The 19,055-nt window shown below is 42.1% G+C and overlaps 1 protein-coding gene across 1 annotated transcript; it reads right to left on the bottom strand.

Annotated features, from left to right (window-relative positions):
- Nucleotides 1-2,860: 2,860 nt before the first annotated feature.
- Nucleotides 2,861-8,752, bottom strand: neurod2 (neuronal differentiation 2). Its single transcript, XM_064321890.1, has 2 exons — nucleotides 8,618-8,752; nucleotides 2,861-5,147 (listed from the first exon to the last, which is right to left on the bottom strand). Exon 2 carries the CDS (start codon nucleotides 5,138-5,140, stop codon nucleotides 4,052-4,054), a length of 1,089 nt encoding a protein of 362 aa, XP_064177960.1. The 5' UTR covers nucleotides 5,141-5,147; nucleotides 8,618-8,752; the 3' UTR covers nucleotides 2,861-4,051.
- Between the last annotated feature and the right edge of the window lie 10,303 nt (nucleotides 8,753-19,055).

Below are 19,055 nucleotides of genomic sequence, written 5' to 3'. Positions count from 1 at the left end.
TATATATATATATATATATATATATATGTATACACGCACACATACACACACGTGTAGGTTTTATATATATGAGCTATACACGTGTGTGTGCGTGTGTGTAGTATATGTATGTATGTGTGTGTGTGTGTGTGTGTGTGTGTATATATATATATATATATATAGAGAGAGAGAGAGAGAGGTGGGGGCGGGTGTCACATTATTGCATTGTCCGTATCTGTGTATTGGTAGCAGTAGTAATGACAAATGCACTAGTATTACATGAAATAAGTTTAATATATATTTTTAAAAACAATATTCAGAATTCAGAAGCACAGTGTTTCTGACCAACACGCAATAGATCATTTTAGTTGGGAGAGTAAATTAAAAGAATATCGGATCAATTAAAATGTGGAAAATTGCATTCATCACAGTCAAACAGAGCACAAACACTTAAAATCAAACGTTTACAATAATGATAAAGAAACATGAAACACAGCGTGAAAGTTCTGTCCACTTCTTAGTGTCGTAGTTAAACATTTTTCACAGGTAACAAAGATGCAGTGGAAACCAGTTTGCATTAGCTGTATTCGCGGGTCACGAAGAATGTGTTTGATTCTGTTTCAACGTTAAAATAACGTTAAAAAGAAACTTTTGCATGGATAAGGGTGAATGAAATAGAGTTGGCTATTATAGGCAATTCTGCCAGTAATTTGATTAAGTGTTGGGAATAGTTTTGTTTAAAGTCTTTAAAAACATCAAATATATTAAAATAAGTAAATAGAGCTACACTCCATTCCTGGTCTAGCTTCCTGTTTTACAATAATGAAAGTTATTGTACTTAGAACACTATACTGTGCGTGAAGTGTTCCATAAAAAGTGATGTTTTTAAGTATGTTTTGATATTAGATGCATTTTTACATTTTTTGTGGCCTGTTTTTTAGGGTTTTATTTGTGGAGTGAAAAAACATGAAATGTTAAATGTAAACTAGTACAAAAAGTACAAAATGTGTCATGTGCGCTGAACAATAATAATTAATAATAATAATAATAATAATAATAATAATAATTCAAAGTAATTGTAAGAAATGATCTGAACATTATTGTGAACTACATCGATGAGTAATTATTTAAGGTGAACAGTAGCTCGCACAGAAGACAGAGATCTGTTTTATGACTTGCGAGTAACTTGTAACATCCCTTCCTTCACAGCGTTAAAATGAAATTAATCCTGATAGTGCTTAAACGTTGTCATTCATCTGCCAGTTATCTCTGTTATTTTCAATTCTAACATCTAAGTTACTGTACTGTGAGTGATGATACCTCTGTCAAATTCGAGGATTTCTCTTTTCTTTGTGTCACTTTTGGGGAATATTCGGAATATCAGTCAAACAGTGGATGTTGGATCTTTTTGTTGCTCGTTTCAAATGCAACATGTTGCCTATTTACAACGCCCGTTTACACCCTTGTTCTGCATGAAGACCCTCACATTTCTTTGATACCAGTCCGCCTACGAAGACAAAATATGATTCACGTGCTCAAACCACACAGAAAGCGTGCTGCCCTCACAATGACAAATGACAACATATTCTGGCAGTGGTTAAAAAAAGTCTTCGCTCAATTTGTCACTGAATAAATACATCTAAAAAAAGAATATGTTTTTTTATGTAGCCTATTCCACGTAGCTGCTTGCATCGCTTTTTTCGAAGTATATTCATGAAGAGCGCACAGTTCTCAAATTGACTTGTTGATCCGAACTCTAACAATTCAACATAGCCCTTTTTACTGAACCACTGATCCTTCCCATGGACTCTGGTAAGTGCCCCTTTAGAATCATTCCCCAAAGTCCCTGCACATCCCTGCTTATAGTGGCGGGACAATTTCGTTATCCGATGTTTTATTGGTTGGCTTTTGCAACGACTCTATTGGATGTCCTCAGAAAGAAAACAGCGGGGAAATAACCCACGGTTCTTCAATCGAGTTGTCATTTATTATGGGGCCCCCTATCCTATGGATACCTTTCAGTCATCTCAGTTTGGTGCCTCGCCATATCAACACGGGTTGCCATATCAACCCGTGTTGATATGGCACAGAGAAGGTATATAGCTTATAGGCTATGGTTATACTTCTGTTTCTGCTTGCTCCCCAGTCTTCCAGTTATCTCCCTCTGCAAGTATTATCCGCCGATACTTTTAAAGACATTGCACCATCCTCCAAATGACATATTAGCAAGACATGATTGTCGATTAATAATAATAATAATAATAATAATAATAACATTACTAGTCAGAAAAAAGTCGCTTAATACCCATTATAAACTTTGTTTTCCCTTTGCCTTGCTAATACTTTACTGCATTTAATGATTGTTTTGAGCTCTGGAACATTATCCAAATGCTTTTATAAAGCCCTGATATTTGTCTTTGGGTGGGGGGCGGGGAAATTTTTAAAAATAAGCTTTATGTTTTATATTACTGTTGTGCCATTATAATTTACGCGTTGAACAACGTAGAATGTCTCTTCTTACTGGCTCGCTCCTCAGGGGTGAGGGTGTAGTCATACAATTTCACGTAGGGACCATAAGTGTCGACTGAATTTTATACCACGAGGCTATACCGTACAGCCATTTGGTGAAATTAATTTGAAATTGCCTACATAACTGCATGAGCTGAATGAATCATTTGTAAATATAAAGGCTACCGTAGGCTACTTTTCATTATAAACTGTACCGCATAACTGCGTGTTGTTGTAAAAATAATAATAATAATAATAATAATAATAATAATAATAATAATTCGAGTGCTATCACTCTGCACATGGGATAATGCCAGTTCAGTTTTTCCAAAAGATGTTTTTAAAATAGCCTTTTTTTCCTCTTTTTTAAAAATAAACCTTCTCAAAGTCCTTCTGCACAATTCTGTCCAGCATGTTTTATCATATGGTGTGAGTTTGTTCAACTGTATCTACGGTTCTGTAAGTGATCGTAGACAATTTAGTAACTTTATGAAGCAAAAGAAATGCTATAAAACTCGAATAACTTTAAAAACATGTTTCCTGATACTGGAACAAAAGCCACACTAAAGCCACACAATTAAACAGCGGTAAATTAAAATGAAATAGCATTGTATGTAGTTCAATATTTAGCGTGAAAAAAATGAACGGTAGTTGAAAAAAATGGCTGAATAGTTTCACATCTGCATTTTCCTCCTTGCGCCAAATGTACGAGAAAATTCACATGTAAAAATGGGGGGAAATAATAGCCTAAGTATAGCCTAATTTGAGAGATGCAACTAACTAAAACAAAATGAATCTGGCGCCTGCATGACACGACGGCAGTAATTACCATACAACTGGTCAGAATTATGTGTTTTGATTTGTGCAACTTAGTCGAGCTTTGCTGGCAAAGTGAGCGAGCGTGCGCACGCGTGTGTGACGTGGGAGTGTGTGTTGGAGGTGGGGTGGAAAGATTTAAAAACGTGGTCTTTATGTTGTTTTCTGAGTGTTTCCTCCTTACATACGCTCTTGCATAGATTTATCTAGTTTGTTTTTCCTTTATTGCTTTAATTGTTGTCAAGGCGATTTTACAATTCCCGGTGATGCTGTCATATCTCCCCATGCTGACATCATCTCACAATACGTGTCAGCTACTTTTTATATGATAACGGTTTCCAATTAACAACATTTTCAGATCAACAACATAGTATCAATACAATATCTGCTCTTCTATAGCCTATTACCGTGTTCTTGTGACAGTGATAATTGTATTGTATATATATATATATTATGACCATTACACTATCAATCTGTACACTGGGAAACATTTGAGCCACCAGAATAGTTTTAACACATGTATATGCTTTCCAACGTGACAACTCGGGATTGGCACTATTAAAAACAAAATAAAGGAAAAACCGTGAGTTATCTCTGTCTTCCATCCCTTATTCATTCCCCACCCTACAGTTCCAGTGTCCAGTGTATAAAGTTACAGTGGGCCGAACATTTCAGTACTCTTACTTCAGATAAATGTCAGGGGTTAGTTGTTGAGAAGAAGAGTGATACGGGACATGGGGTCAGCTACTCAGTTGTGGAAAAAAGCGTTAAGCTCCTCATACACGGGCGCCCTTTCATGATGCAAGTGCATGTCGTGGTAAGGCAGTACGTTTTCAGAGTGGACACCGCCGCGTACTCCTGACGAGCCGAACACAAGATTGTGGGCGCCGGCAGAACGGGAGCTGGGCAGGGCGGGGTAGTGCATAGAATAATGGTAGCTCTTTTCAGCGACTGGCGAGACGGATTCTTGTTGTTTGAGAGAAAAATTCCCATTGATACATACGGGCGGGCTGAGCGGTCCTTCATACTCTGGGCTGTTGTACTCCGGCGAGCCGCCTCCAGTGTAGACGGAGTCATAGGCTGAGCAGTACGCGTGGTTCCTTATGGAGTGTGAGTTTGAACCGGACTGGCATTGGGAACTAGATAAGCGGGAGCACTGGTATGGGTATGGGTGCATGGAGAAGGAGGGGTTGGGCCCGTTGAAACGACCTCCTTCCTGGCACTGCTCTGTTAAGAAGTTCCGAGAGTTAAGCTGCAGACAGCCGGCCACGAGGTTGGTAGTGGGCTGAGAAAGGCCTTTGCACAGAGTTTGCACGTAAGACACCACGTCCGGTCTTTTCCCGTTGCGGAGGATCTCGGACAAAGCCCAGATATAGTTCTTGGCAAGCCTCAAAGTTTCTATTTTTGAGAGTTTTTGCGTTTTTGAATAACAGGGCACCACTTTACGGAGATTATCAAGTGCAGAGTTTAGGTCGTGCATACGGGTTCTTTCCCGCGCATTTGCTTTCTGACGGCGCACCTTGGACCGCTCCATACGCGCTTGTGTCATCTTTCGTTTCTTGGGTCCACGCTTTTTGGGCCTATCCCCTTCGACCTCGTCGCCTCCGTCATCTTCATCTATCTCGTCTTCCTCCTCATCTTCGCCTGCTATTTCGGAGTGAGCCCGGCTGCTTCCCCCTCTTAGGTCCCCGTCCTCCATGTCGTCATCAGCCAGGCGACAGTGTTCCTGATCATCGTCCTTAGTCTTTGAGTCCTCGCTTTCACTGTCATCCATCCAACCCGAATACTTCTGTACCTCGGGCAGCAGAGATGGGTCACTGAATAATCTCGTCAACATGGTGGCACTGAAATAATAAAATATATTCAGTCTTTAAATATGTGTTTAAAACAGCAGCAACTGCAATACAGTTAATTCACATTTGAAGTTATGCCATATAGATATATATTAAATGATGGCACAAAAATAATTTTGAGTTAGAAAAGATTCGCATAACAGTTGATACTTCTGTGTTCAAAATATTTTTGAAGTGTCATAAATCCTTATACATACAGAAGGTGGAGTGGGGTTGATCACATTATTGCATTCTCCGGGTAGTGGTTGCAACAATAATGACAAAATGACGAATTCACATGTATGGCATGATACTATATATATTATATATATATATATATATATATATATATATATATATATATATATATATATATATATATGAAAAAAGAGAAATGTGACCAGAAAAATTTCAAGAAGAAATTGCGCTACACGACAACTATGGGGATGTCATTCTTTAAAAAATTACGTTAAAAAGAAACTTTTGAGAAGAACAATAACTGTACAGATACTGACATAGCAAAAATTGTCCCCCTCCTTAGCTCCATAGCTTCATAGCTCCTCCACGTGCCCACCAGTGCCCTCTCACAGCAGGTCTCTGCGGCTCGGGCCCCATAACAGATCCCGTGGGGCGCAATGTTAAGCGAATCCCCCCCCCCGCCCCCCACCCCCACCCCACCGCGACACACGCACACACACACACACACACACACACACACACACACACATGAACACTCTTTTTCAGCCTTCTCTTTTCCTGGCGGCGTTCCAGGAGAGCTCACTAAAAACGTTACCCTCGATCACTTTGTCTTTTGCTTCGTTTTTAAAAAAAAATTTTTTTCAAAAGCACATTTCGTCATGAACGTTTTCCATTAGACTGGAATTTTTAAAAATCCCACTCGTATTCCCAAAATAACGCAGAATGAGTAACACTGGGAAATTACGCGTGTAAAATAATTTGAGCCCCCTCAGCTGATAGAGCCTTGGGCCCCACAAGTTCACAGTTCTTTTCTTCTTGAAAGTTCGTAGCTGCTACAGCTTGCTTAGCGATTTACCGATGATAATGGTACACGTCCCTCATCTGAACAATATCAGTCAGGCTAAACAAAATTTATTTATTTATTTATTTATTTATTTATTTATTTATTTATTTATTTATTTATTTACTTACTTACTTACTTACTTACTTACTTACTTACTTGCTTATTTATTTATTTCAGGTCCACCTTGCAAAAGAGATTTCCCAATGGTGTATTCCTGGTTAAATAAAGGTTCAAGAAAAATGTAAAACATTTATTTATTTATTTATTTACTTATTTATTTACTTACTTACTTATTTATTGGAAGCGTTTTACTCAGCCATGCTTCCAGTGCGCACATGACAAGCCTGTTTTGAACCATTAAAATAGAATAAGGTGTGGGTAGTACAAGCAACTGGTTTATTATATATTATATATTCTTTCAGCTTGTTTAAAAAAATCCGAACGACAGCAACAGAATACCTGTCCTTCTACCAATTGTTATGAGAAAAAAACGAATAAATTAATATTAATAATCAATATTCAATATTTTGTCAGCTAGGCTATATTTTGTATGTGACTGTTGTTCACAATAACAAGCTCACTAAATGATGCATTTTACTATGTTAAATGTTTTATGTGATATTTATAAAACTGTCATCTTTTTAACGTTTGATATGTGTCCAGGCAGTGTACCCTAGGGAATTGCTCTTGGCGTCATTATATGCCATTATAAAACACAGAAGGCAACACGTTCCGTTTGATATGCGTCAAAATGAAAATTAATGATAATATAAATGTTAACTTAATGTAATTTACTTATTTTTGTGCCTAGAGTTTACAGCGTGTACTCACTGTACTGAAATGAATCAATAATTAATATATACCATATCAGAATATAATCACATGAAATAATACGGGGATAGAATAACATTTCAGAAGATTGGTGGCTTATAATGAATGTAAAAATCTCGTCTCGAAACACACCTTTATTGGTGCCTTCATCTGAATTTTCTTTCAAAAATAATTAGTCATAGCCTCACAAACGTCAATGCAACCCTTAGACTGGACTCAAATTAACAATCATACACAACATGACTAAAAAAATAAATAATCAAAGGCCTGTACACATAAGCACGGACTTAGGAAAAAGCAATATATGGTAACATAACATGACGTGATAATGAATAGTTCGAAAGTTATGGCTAAATATATGAAAATACGGTTTTGTTATTTTATAAATAAAACCATATTTAATTTTTTAAAATTATGTATTATGTATTTACTCATCTGCATACAGCCTACCTCTTGCAACACAAGGACAGCGGTGCGCGTTGTTTATTTTCTAAATCTGTGCTGAGTAAAGAACTAAACGCTACGTGACCAGGGGGTATGCCACGGGCAAAATCCAGATTTTATTTTAAGGCACAAGTGATTTGCAAAATTAAACAGGAACTGAGAGAAGAAGAAAAAAAAACAACAACTTTTATTTCGGAGCCATTTACTTGACATGAAATGGGTTTCAGAATCTGTTCTGCACGACTTGGTAATTGAAAAAAAAAGCTTTTAGTAATCGCGCAATGAAGTACTTAGACTGTATCGTCTTCCTTGGTAAGCGTATCTGTTCTGTGAAGTGATTAGAGTAGAGAATGAGAATGGAATATATTTTAGCATGTCATCTAAACACGAAAAACGTTAAAACCGTTCATAAAATAAATAAACATACCAGTCTGTAATCAGTAGCCGTTTTGAAATTGCACAACCCCTCTATGATTACTGTCCACTTCTTTCGAATTGGCCCCCTCCCCCACCTCCTTGTTTTCCGGGATGTACACCCAGATAAAATTGTCAATAAATCTTCCCTCTCAACGACAGACAAGGCGCGCTGGGGAAATGAGCGACGGTAAAAGTGAAAAACGCCTTTCTCTCTCTCCCCCTTCTTTCTTCCCCGCGCACCGAATGATTCCCTTGTCCTTTTAATCAAATAATCTCTGATGGTGTAATGCTAGTTATCTGTGCTGAGCAAAAGGGGGGAAAAAACGCAAAATAAAACGGTAAAACGTATACATCCATATTTCCGCTCATCCCTTGGCATCGGTCGGTTTGCCAGTGCAGGGAGCTCAGTTTCCAAAGCCAAGTAAGCATGAAATATTGGATTGTACGCCTGTTAAGAAGGGCTGTGCGGGGCATGCAGAACGAAGCTTTTCAGCGGCTAACTTGAAATGCAGATCGGAAATAACAGAACTACAGGAACAATCGAACGTGAAATAAATCCAAAGCAGAAAGGATTAATTGGATGCATAAATGCAGGATTCATAAAGTAATTCAGTGCACGCCTAGGCAAGAATGAGTAAGGACAATTAGTCCAAAACCACTTATGCATTATTTATGTATTTTAATTAATTTATTTAGTTGCCATTTGTTCGTTCATTCGTAGATTTGTTGAAATTGTTCTCCAACTTACCTCCGCGGGAGCTCTTTAGGGGTGAGAGCGCATGTGTTTACACCATCTTCGGGGACCACGAGCGAACGCTCCTATAGGTGCGGCTGTCTGCTTCGGAGTGCTATCCGCGCGCGCAGAGACAGTGTGGCATAGCTACCAGGCAGGGTTACATACCAGCTATGATGCCAGGCCATATGGTTGGCACGTCACTGGGAAGAGCCATCACATGAGAGCCGGTGATTGACATGCGCCTGCATTCGGAGAGATTGCCTTCCCGAGGGAAGAGGGCCTCGCCATCTGTCACTTCGCTCGCGCTCACACAGCCAGAAAGAGAGGCAGAGAAAGACTACTAGAGAGAAGGAAACAGAAACAGAGAAGATTTCTCGTATTCCACCAAAGCAAGAAAGAAGTAAACTTATACAGCCTTCTGATTACATATTAGCATGTATTATTCTGAAGCAGGGCCATGATAGCAGGGAGATAAAGACAGAGGAAATTGAGACAGTGGGATAGAAAATTGCTTCTATAGCTCTAAGGCTTAAGAACAGAAGGGAAGTTATTTATTTATTTATTTATTTATTTGTTCATTTATTTATTTAATTCAATAAAGCATACAGAGTAGCTGTGTCTCGTGTAGAAGAAAGACAAGAAAATACCGCACAGATGGGACGCTATGAAATCCGTTACACCTCTGAGATCTGACCGATGGCGAAATAAACATATAGAATGCTAGGTGATCAAAAACCAAAAAAGGCATGTGTACGTTTGTACTGATCAGTCAGATAAGATGGATGAGGCGCTCAGGCGCTGGTGTTCTGCGCGCGCGATGCTGGAGCGCCTGCGGGGGACATCGGGCTGCCGGCACAGCAAGCGCGAGGGACCCAGGTGTGTCGTGCTGCGGGTTCTGGCTGACATGCGAGGACACAGGGGGACGGCGTGAGCTGGCAGCGGTGCCAAGACTAGTAGCGTGAGTTAGTCAGGGGCGGTGGAGACGCAAACAAAACAGTGTCACGAGCGAATACTTAACAGTCCTCTTTATCTGCATATCTCTCAAGAGTGAACATGCTTTTCCTTTCATTGGTTTTTTAGGGAGTGAGGGGGTATGAAACAGCAAACAGTGGCAATATATCTGCCCAAAAGAACACAGAAAAACAAAATGGCTAATGACGGCGTAGGCCTACAGGCAGTGCACGCACTGACAAAAAATGCCCGGCTCGCGCTTTCATTTCTCCGATCCTCACCGTGACTCTACCTACAGCAGCAATCCCATGCCAGCTGGGGCAGCAGCACAGCCCCCACCGCCTGCCACCAGGTTTATTATGGCGGCTGGGCTTGAAGTACACGAGGTGCCACATCGCGGGGTACGGTAATTCCCGGTCCCCAGTGACGGGGGAAGCTCTTTTTCCCATCCCCCTGCATTAAGGACCTGCTAGGCTCAAATGTTCTGATTTGTTACCGGCCAAATCTGGTGTGTGCACCATGCATCGGCTGCGCTGTCGGGTGGGGGTGGTGGGTTTTCAACAAGTCGTGGTCATTGTGGTGTCGCCGCCAATGTAAAAACTCAAAAAGACAGTCGGGTAAACTGGGGACAGACCTGTGCGAAATGGCTCCTTCCTCGCTTGAATGGACCGTTCTACTGTACAGGGAAGAGAGTCAATCTGCTGTCTCACTGTGGTATGAATGACTGCCTAATGCCTCTATTGGATCTGTAGCTTTGGCTCTTTCTGAGTGAAATGCTGCTACAGCCATGACCGGCTGTCTGCGAATACACCTGACCGTTTGTGCTTGTCAGTATCTCTCTCTCCCCAGCTGTTAACAAGGGTGATACGCTCCTTTACGGCAACTTTAAGAAAAGCACCCTCTAGTGCGTCAATCGGTAGTGCATCCTGAGCGAACTTGCACGAAGTTGAAGAGATCAGAACTTCTTGGTTATCAAGGCTTGCATCATCCTTTTTCTTGAAGGTGCTAAAAATAAATAAATGTAACATTTGCTTTAAGAGGCCGCCGTGTGTATGAACGTCACATGAGGTATTATATAAACCAATCAGTGGCCAGCTCACAGAAAAAGTGCTGATTAATGTCACAGCTCTAGATAGCGCAGGACAGATGCGAGTTTGGGGAACCCTGTTACGGGCTAATGAGGTGAGCCTTCAGAAGACGACAGAAGGTGGAACAATAGGTACTTCCTGCCAGTAACACCCAAACATCCAGGGGACAGGACTGACCTCAACCAGAGCCCTCTGTCCACTGCGTCCCGTTCTACAAAGGGGACAAAAGCCCCCCCCAGCGTCTAATGGTATGCCTTCACCTTGACCGTCCACTCTGACCACCCCCCCTCTTCCGTCTGCACGCCATTTTTTGCCCTCCCTCCTCAGTCGCCCAGTACCCAGCTGCACCGACTACACTCGGTTGTCCTAATTGCACATGCACATATGCAAATTCCTATTAATTAATTACTTGACTAATTAGTGCAGTGGTATTTGTGAGCGATAAATCAAGTGAAGGTGGGTACGAGGAAGCGGGGAACCGGCGTGGCCGTGCGCAGCATGGGAAATGAATCCGGGCCGCGAGCGGCTCTGGTCCGACGCGCTTTGTCTGAGCGCGTGCCTGCGTTCACGCGAGCGCGCCCGGAAGCCTGTCTGGGGCGTGTGCGTTTGAGTGTGTGACGTGAATGCAGCCGCGTGTCACTGGTTCTTCCATAGCCCTGTTCCTGGAGATCTACCATCCGGGGTTTCGTTTCAACCCTTAATTCGACACACCTGGTTCTTCTAATTAGCAGTTCGATGAGATCTGTAGCTGTTGAATGAGGTGTGGCTTTGTTAGGGTTGGAATGAAAACCTCCTGGATGGTACACCACCAGGATCAGGATTGGGAACCACTGTCGTAAGTTATTTCGAATGCTACATGTCTACATGCTGCATGTCTTCAGATTGGCAAACGTGTCAGGGTGAAATAATGCGTCTGACATTTAAATACTGCCTCTGTAACTCCGTAATACTGAGCAGTAACTTCACTTGACTGTGAATTAATGACCTGGTCGTTTGTGTAGCGTGTAGCACGATTTTGCTCTTTCTCTATGACACACACACGGGGCGACACTGTGCAGCCGTGTTTCTGCATACTCCTGCATTACTATGCGTCTGCGATATTGAGGGGATACTGATGGATGTGGAACTACAGTACGTCCAGCAACGGAAGATGTACAAACCTCCATTTATTTATTTTAGTTAGTTAAAGATAGGTGTAATATGCTAATAATAATATTTGTAGCTGAGAGGCGTATTGGCGGCACTGTTGGAAGCTAGGCTGAGTGTGAGCTTGTAGGTGTGCCAGGCCCCTATCATAGGTGTCTGCGGAGATCTCCGGTCTGAAATATTCATCTCTTGTTTTCAGGGACATAGAGTCTTAATTGTAGCTTCAGGTGACTCCACCTCTCTGTGCTACTTCAGCAACTGATGGCATGAGAAGTGCCACTGGCTGAAATTTGTGTTTGGTGTATGTGTGTATGTGAGTGTGTGTGTGTGTGTGCGTGTGTGTTTGTTGCGTGTATGTGTGCGTGTGTACATATGTGTGTGTGTTTGTTGCGTATGCGTGCATGTGTGTGTGCACATGTGTTTGTTGCGTGTGTACTGTATGTGTGCACGTGTGTGGGCTACTGTATGAAAAACACACACACACGGACACACAGACACCATCCGGGATGTGGGGAGAGAGTGGCATTATTGTATGAGTGAAAATGTGCAAATCGTTTGTGTGCACTACACGTTTTGGGTTCTCCTGTGAAAATTTGTGTTTGTTGGGTCTATGTGCTGTTGTTGGATCGTAAAAATGTCTCACAGGCGACGGCCCAATCTGAACAGAAAAAGAAGGGTGTAGAAAATGAAATAACGGTTGAACGCAACCAGCTCTTTTGCGGTTGCTCACAGTTTCTCTAGCTTCCAGAGTCAGTGCTTTCCTGAATACAGTAACAATCCTCTTCTATAGTAATGCAACAGCAAGACAGCACCTACTATGAGAATCAGGCCACAGGAGGCCTTCACTTAAGTCTGTCTGTCTGTCCGTCCGTCCGTCCGGCTATCCACAACAGTGTCTGGCCATTGGATTTCATCAGTTCCTGTGCCAGCGATGCCCATCCAAGCTGAACTATCTTGTGGGATTTTGGGCTTTTAATTATGGTAACGGTGGATTAATTATGGGGGTAGAAACAAGGGGCCATGCATTATTGATGAACAAGGGTGAGTAAGGGGCTGGTAATTAAATCACAGCTCAATCTGTTCGACCCCCCTCCCGTATACTCAGTGGTGCCTTCCGTGGGGTGTAGGCGGAGTTAGGGGAGTGTGCCCGTGTGTGTGGTTGTTGTTTTTTTTTTCTGGGGGGGGGTGTAAGGCTTATTGTACTTAAAGGTTCCCTCGGTGTCTTTGTGTGTTGCTTGCTAGTACCGGATGCCCTCTGTCACACGTGTGCCTGGTACCCGGCCTCTCTGGAACACGCCTCTTGTATTTTATTCATGAGTCTGACATTGTGTCTGCCTCTGACTGATAGATGAAACGGAATGTGATTTCCTTCGACCCCATCCTTGCTTGTTTCATAGTGACCTAATGCACGTACACATGTGACTCTTGATGAGACAAACAACAAGCTCACTTACTGCCATTTAGCAGAATGACTTATGGATTTGTCCTTTTTTTTAAAAACATAGTATCCGGTTATACAGCTGGGTATATGCTGAAACAATTCGTGGTTAAGTGCCTTGCTGAGGGGTACAATGGCAGCGCCCTACCTGGGCATCAAGCCTGCAACCTTTGGATTACCGATTCAATTCCTTACCCATTATGTCACAAAGCCGCCCCAGAATTTGACCAGATCGTTCTGGCTGGATGTTCATTTGTCCATTTTACACCGTGTGACGTATTTACTGTGCGGCCTGTTTTCACATTTATTGTTGGTCACTTCACAGTGTTACCCATCTGGTCTCATGGCAGGCCACTGACCATATGCTGGGAGGATAAGTCTAAATCGTTCAATCATCACAATGTTAATAATGTCGATTAGTTGCATTTATATAGTGCCTTTCAAGTATCCCAGAGCAAGGTGACTCGTTTCAACCAGCACCAATGTGAAGCACTCCCCTGGGTGACTGTGTCAAGAGACCCTTTGGGTCATGCTGTCCAACACCCTTGAGATACTTAGAGCTGATTCTTGGATAACATATAAGTCAATAGTGACATCTGCTGGTGGAAAGTGACAATGCAGCTCTGACTCTGACACCTGGCCTTTTCAGTCCAGTTTCCATGACGACATGAAAAAAAGACAAAGAATATCTTGTGTAAAGTTACAAGTATATCATTATTTAAAGGTTGGTAACTGAATACTGTTGCGTGTGTTCAGTCTCAAAGTTTCAATGCCTACTCAAAAAATCCTTACACGTGACAGGGAGTCAGGTGGCAACTAACTTAGAGACTCTTTGTGAAGCATGACCTTTTCAACAATACTGTTTTGTGTGTAATGCTATATATGTTCATAATCTTTCCACCAGGCCTGGGATAGATATAGTTTTAAATATTCTTTGTGAGGTAACAATATTTCAAAATAATTTAATAAATATATAAAATGTAACTAACTTCAGCTGACCCATTCCAGAAAATGAGTAATGATTTAATACTACTTAAATATCAATATTTAACTATTCATATAGCAGTTACTGCACCACTATTGACTTAATTTTGCTTAATTTTAATAAAGAATTGAAAACAGGTTTAATTGTCAACATTGCTGCTCCTCAAGTGGAATGTTCCTCATCTCTCATGTAGTAATTGCACTGATTCACCATTGGGAAATCACTAATAGAATTTCAGCTTTTAAAATTATTTTTAAATTTTAATTTCTTTATTTAAGGTAATATTTATTTATTTATTTATTTATTTGTCTGATCGATGTTTAAATATGAAAACAAATATTTGCTTTAATTTAACTGAATTCACATATAAATTTTCATGACCATGAATGCCCCATACCTGCAATGCCCCGCATCCAAATTATTCTTCATCGCGCATAAAACCTGGCCAATCGAAAACAAACACTAAAACTGAAACTATAAATGAAAAAACCCAGAAAGTGAACCATCACAAAATGGACTGAAAACACCTGGATGAACACTAGGGGGCGACCAAGACAAAGATAAGCTGTTCTTGAAGTGTGAGTGAACAGAATTACAATGTCTTTCAGCAGCTGGCTCATGTTCAGGATCAAAAAGAGTAATTCCCTTGGGAGATATCCACTCACAATTTTACCAACCAGAAATTACTTGCAGTCTGGGAAAATATACCTGTCAAGCGTTGCAAGAGAATGAATGCACAATACAGGGACAGTGTCTGTGCACTACAGAACTTGACAAAAAAAAATGAAATGTTAATTACGACAAATATTGCCTTCAAATCTCCTTATAGTCTGCTTCCATTTGGGATTAAATTTCACTAATTTTAACCAATCAAAGCGATTTTGCGTGGTTGAACCACTCGGACGTTAATAAATAATCTACGCAAGGTTGATACTTCACTAAGCTCTGGTTTAACAGGCAACAGAGATGGCAGGGATGTGTGTGTATATGTGTGAACTCAATCAAGGTCGGGTGTCCTATAACCTGACTGATATAAAGAACGACAAGGAGACTTAGTGGTAACCTGGTGAGCAATTTATGCATTTAATCTTTTATCCTTTACTATTCATCCATCTATTTGTTTCCCCACAAAAAAAATCAGCTTTCTCTCTGACTTCCTGCAATGTGTCCTGCATGTCACTGCTTGCACAGACTTACCCTCCCCTCTTATTCCTCTTTACTGAATCCTGCTGTCCTTCCAACCTCCACTACCCCCCTCTCAGTTCAGTTCATTTCTGTTCAATTCAAAACAAATCAAGCTACTGGCGTAACAAATAACATTGTGTTGCCAAAGAATAAAAAAATAATAAATAAAAAAGTTGATAAAATATTATATATACCCATGTGTATACACATATACTGTGCATCTAAACATACATATGCAAACATTATGTATATTAGTTCATTTTTGTATTTTTTTTTCTTTTTCAAATGAAGATCTATTGTTTTAAATATATTTTCCAGTAGTTTTGATTTGTGATTTGGTTCAGAGTCTCATTGATTTCAATGTTGCTTTATTCAATGAGCTTCAGTTGGTCACCCCCCACCTCTCCCTCTCTCTCTCTCTCTGGCTCTCTCTTTGGCATATAGGATAATCCCCTCAGCTGTGCCTCCGCAGGTCTGACATATTTTAGGCCGAGGAGCATAATGATAATAGCCATAATGACTGTGATGATATCTGCTCCTGTTGGCAGTAATCCTTTGACCTGTGAAAGCCATCAGTATCCCTAGTGTGCCTGTGGTGACATTCCATTAACGAAACAGTCCAGTCACCCACCTAACCTCATGAGCACCGCCCCACCCCCAACCCAACCCCCATCACCCATTCCACCCCAGCCTGTCAAGGGCATGAGGACCCACCAGATGACATCGCACTTGCTGAGGGGCTCGCAGAAAGCAGTTTTGAGCATTTCGACTCCGTGCGAAAATCTCTAAGATCTACACTGACCTTGCGGTAGAACATGACAGCTGGCTGAATCCAGCAGAACATGACAGCACAAGGTCGCACGGATACGATGTTTATGCATAGCTAATGGCGGAACCGAAGCGCAACGCGCGCATTTCTAATGAGTGTAGAAAGTACGCGCTGAGGTCCCAAATCCCACCTGTTAGCATCTGTACTGCTGACTCTCACCTGTACTCCTTCGCAGTGCATCTCGGAAGCAGGAGGCCAACATTAACATACTTTAACATGCATTCGCTTTTGTTTTTGTTTTTTTACGTTCAGCCAGTTTATTTTTCTAAAGCTTTTATTGCCAGTGCGGCATTCTCTGGGATGCCGTCCCTGGACAGAACTGTGCGCATCTGCATCTTTCGCCGTGATTTATTTACCCTCGCACGCGGAAGCGTCCTGCTGATGTGGGCTGTTTTTTTCCCCTGCGGGAGCGCGCTGCAAATCCAGCGCAAAAGCTGTGTGTTAATCAGGGTGAACGTGTGCGCAGTTAGCAAAGCATGAAGAAAACTGTGGCGTCGAACCGTCAACATATGAACTTGCGGTAGTTCAGCAGACTAACGTGGCTTGCTGGGTTGCCCAGCCATCTTGAACCCCTCATATCCCTAAGATTGGATACCAGACCGTGGGCCAGTCCATGCATTCAAACAGTGCCCTAACGAGATGAGCCACCCAGCGGCGGAAAAATGTTTTATATAATAAATTAAGTTAACCATTTTGTAATAAGAAGCAATATGAATTGCTGCACACTCTTGAGCTTTCCAAAATACCAGCATAACTTAAAAAAAATGCAGGCATGGCTAAATATGGCATGGCTTCAGTAATAGCTGGGAAGTAATGACAGATTTGGCTGTAAAATGAAAACCTGCCATTTCCAATTATCCTAATTTGGTGTGCTGCGTTTATATTCAAACTGATTCAGGCCAAGGTTAAAAACTCTTCTGGAGTCTGTCAGTGTGCCGGCTATAAACAATCTGAAGAGCTCCTTTTGGGTCTGTCTCACGTGTCCCGTCCGTTAAGGAGAGCTTTCAGAGGCAGTAAAATATATTTTTATGAATGTCTTCAAAACTTTAGTTGCAGACCTGATTTGGCACGAATTTGGCGTCCAGTCCGGGGAAGGCGGGCGGGTGGGCGGGGGGTTGGGGGGGATGGGTTCATTCCAGCCGGCTCCTTGGTTACCCTCTTCTGTGCCTAAGTCTCTGGTGTGTCAACGCGGCCGCTGTCCTGTCCAAAGTGGCTGCGCACGCGAGACCTGGCGCCCCCTTTAGGCGGGGATCGGTGGTGATAAATGCGAGAGCAGCGAGCCGCGCCGGTGCATCGCCCCCAAGCCAAGATGAATTCAGCGCCTGGCAACACCGTTTCTGTGCCGTGCCATCACACTGCGCATACGTTACGAGATTCCAGCTCCCGACGTTCCTGCGGTTGTAAAAATTGGGGACTGCTTGAACAACTGCCAGCACCTCCCCCCGACACTGCTTTTTAAAAACAACCTTGCTCTTCGCACACGTGGCTCCGTGGGAAAGAAGTGGCGCCCCCCAGCTGGTATGGCACGGCAGGGCTCACCTCCCTTGCGCGGAGCGACGTGCGTCTCAAGTGGCTGCAATTCGCCGGTCAAGGAACCGGGACTGTCAGACTCAGTCTGGAGCGCTGCCGCCGTACCCTTGAATAATACTCCCCAAAATGTTTCGGTCGACATCCAGCCGTGTGAACGGATGAGACCAGAAAGCCGTCTCGCAAGCCGCACAACCCGGGATGGATAGCGGCCGCGAGCCGGGCATGTAAATAAAGGTAACGGAACGTACCGGCCCCGGGGGGGGGGGGTCCGTGTGTGACAGCTGTGCGATTGTGACATCACAAAGGCAGAGGCCGCAGACAGCTGTTTGTGTTTACGTGCCCGTTGGATTCCTGCTCTGGGCCGCGTGCTCTGCGCTGCCCCGACTCTGACCGAGAAACGGGAGATTTGTGTTGTTGTTGTCGCTCGCCCCCCCAGTGCCGAATGCATCCTTGGAGGAATGACAATGTTGATTCCTAAACAGTATATAGAACTCTAATGCGGCTGGCTGTCTATGCATTTGGTTTATGCAAGGTAGGTAGCTTTTTTTTTTAGGAGTAATATATGAATATACTATGGATTACTATAACCAGATATAATGAAACTTTTAAAATAAAGCTTTAATTTTTACTTTGGCTTTGCATACACGGTATCTGTTATCTACAGTTTACTGTATGTTTCAGTGAAAGAAGAACAAACTACATAAAACTGGGAAACCACTGCCCCTGGAGGTCACCAAAAACCCATGTTACGTTCAAAAAAGTCGAAGTTATACAGCACACAATGACATTAACCACAGTTTCAATGTCAAGCTCATATACAGTATTAGTCAAAGAGTTTCAGAATCAGAGCACTGGTAATATTCCATGATATTTGTTCACTGTTATCTCAGTCATGTTTGGCAAAAACAATTTCAGGCTCTAATTTCATGTGGGTCACTATACTGGATCAAATCCAACTTATCCCAGGTAAACACAGGAGTGATCACTGGCTTTAGTTTTGAATTTGCCATTGGTACAAATTTATTATAACGCATTTAATAAATATGTTGCTTCCATCTAAGCTTTTATTTCATCAAGTGCATTTAGGTCATTGAGGTTCGTCTGGAAAATTCTATGAAGCTGTGTGTTTGTTGTGAGTCCTTTGTGTCTCTCTCCCTCGTTGACCTCATCTGTCCCACTTATGTGCTCCCATGGCCAATTCACCTATTCTAATTCCGTTCTCTCGCCCTCTCTCCGGCGCTCTCGAACGCACACGAGCATGCTCGCGCACACGCATGCACACAGACCGCGTAAATCTC

The sequence above is a fragment of the Anguilla rostrata genome, chromosome 2 (genome assembly GCF_018555375.3).
Source record: "Anguilla rostrata isolate EN2019 chromosome 2, ASM1855537v3, whole genome shotgun sequence".
Classification (NCBI taxonomy): domain Eukaryota; kingdom Metazoa; phylum Chordata; class Actinopteri; order Anguilliformes; family Anguillidae; genus Anguilla; species Anguilla rostrata.
The sequence above is the reverse complement of the archived record's forward strand: the minus strand, read 5'-3'. Positions and strand labels throughout refer to the sequence as shown.

Bases quoted from the DNA above. Each gene is read 5' to 3' on its own strand.
- neurod2 (XM_064321890.1), bottom strand. From the start codon at position 5,140: ATGTTGACGAGATTATTCAGTGACCCATCTCTGCTGCCCGAGGTACAG.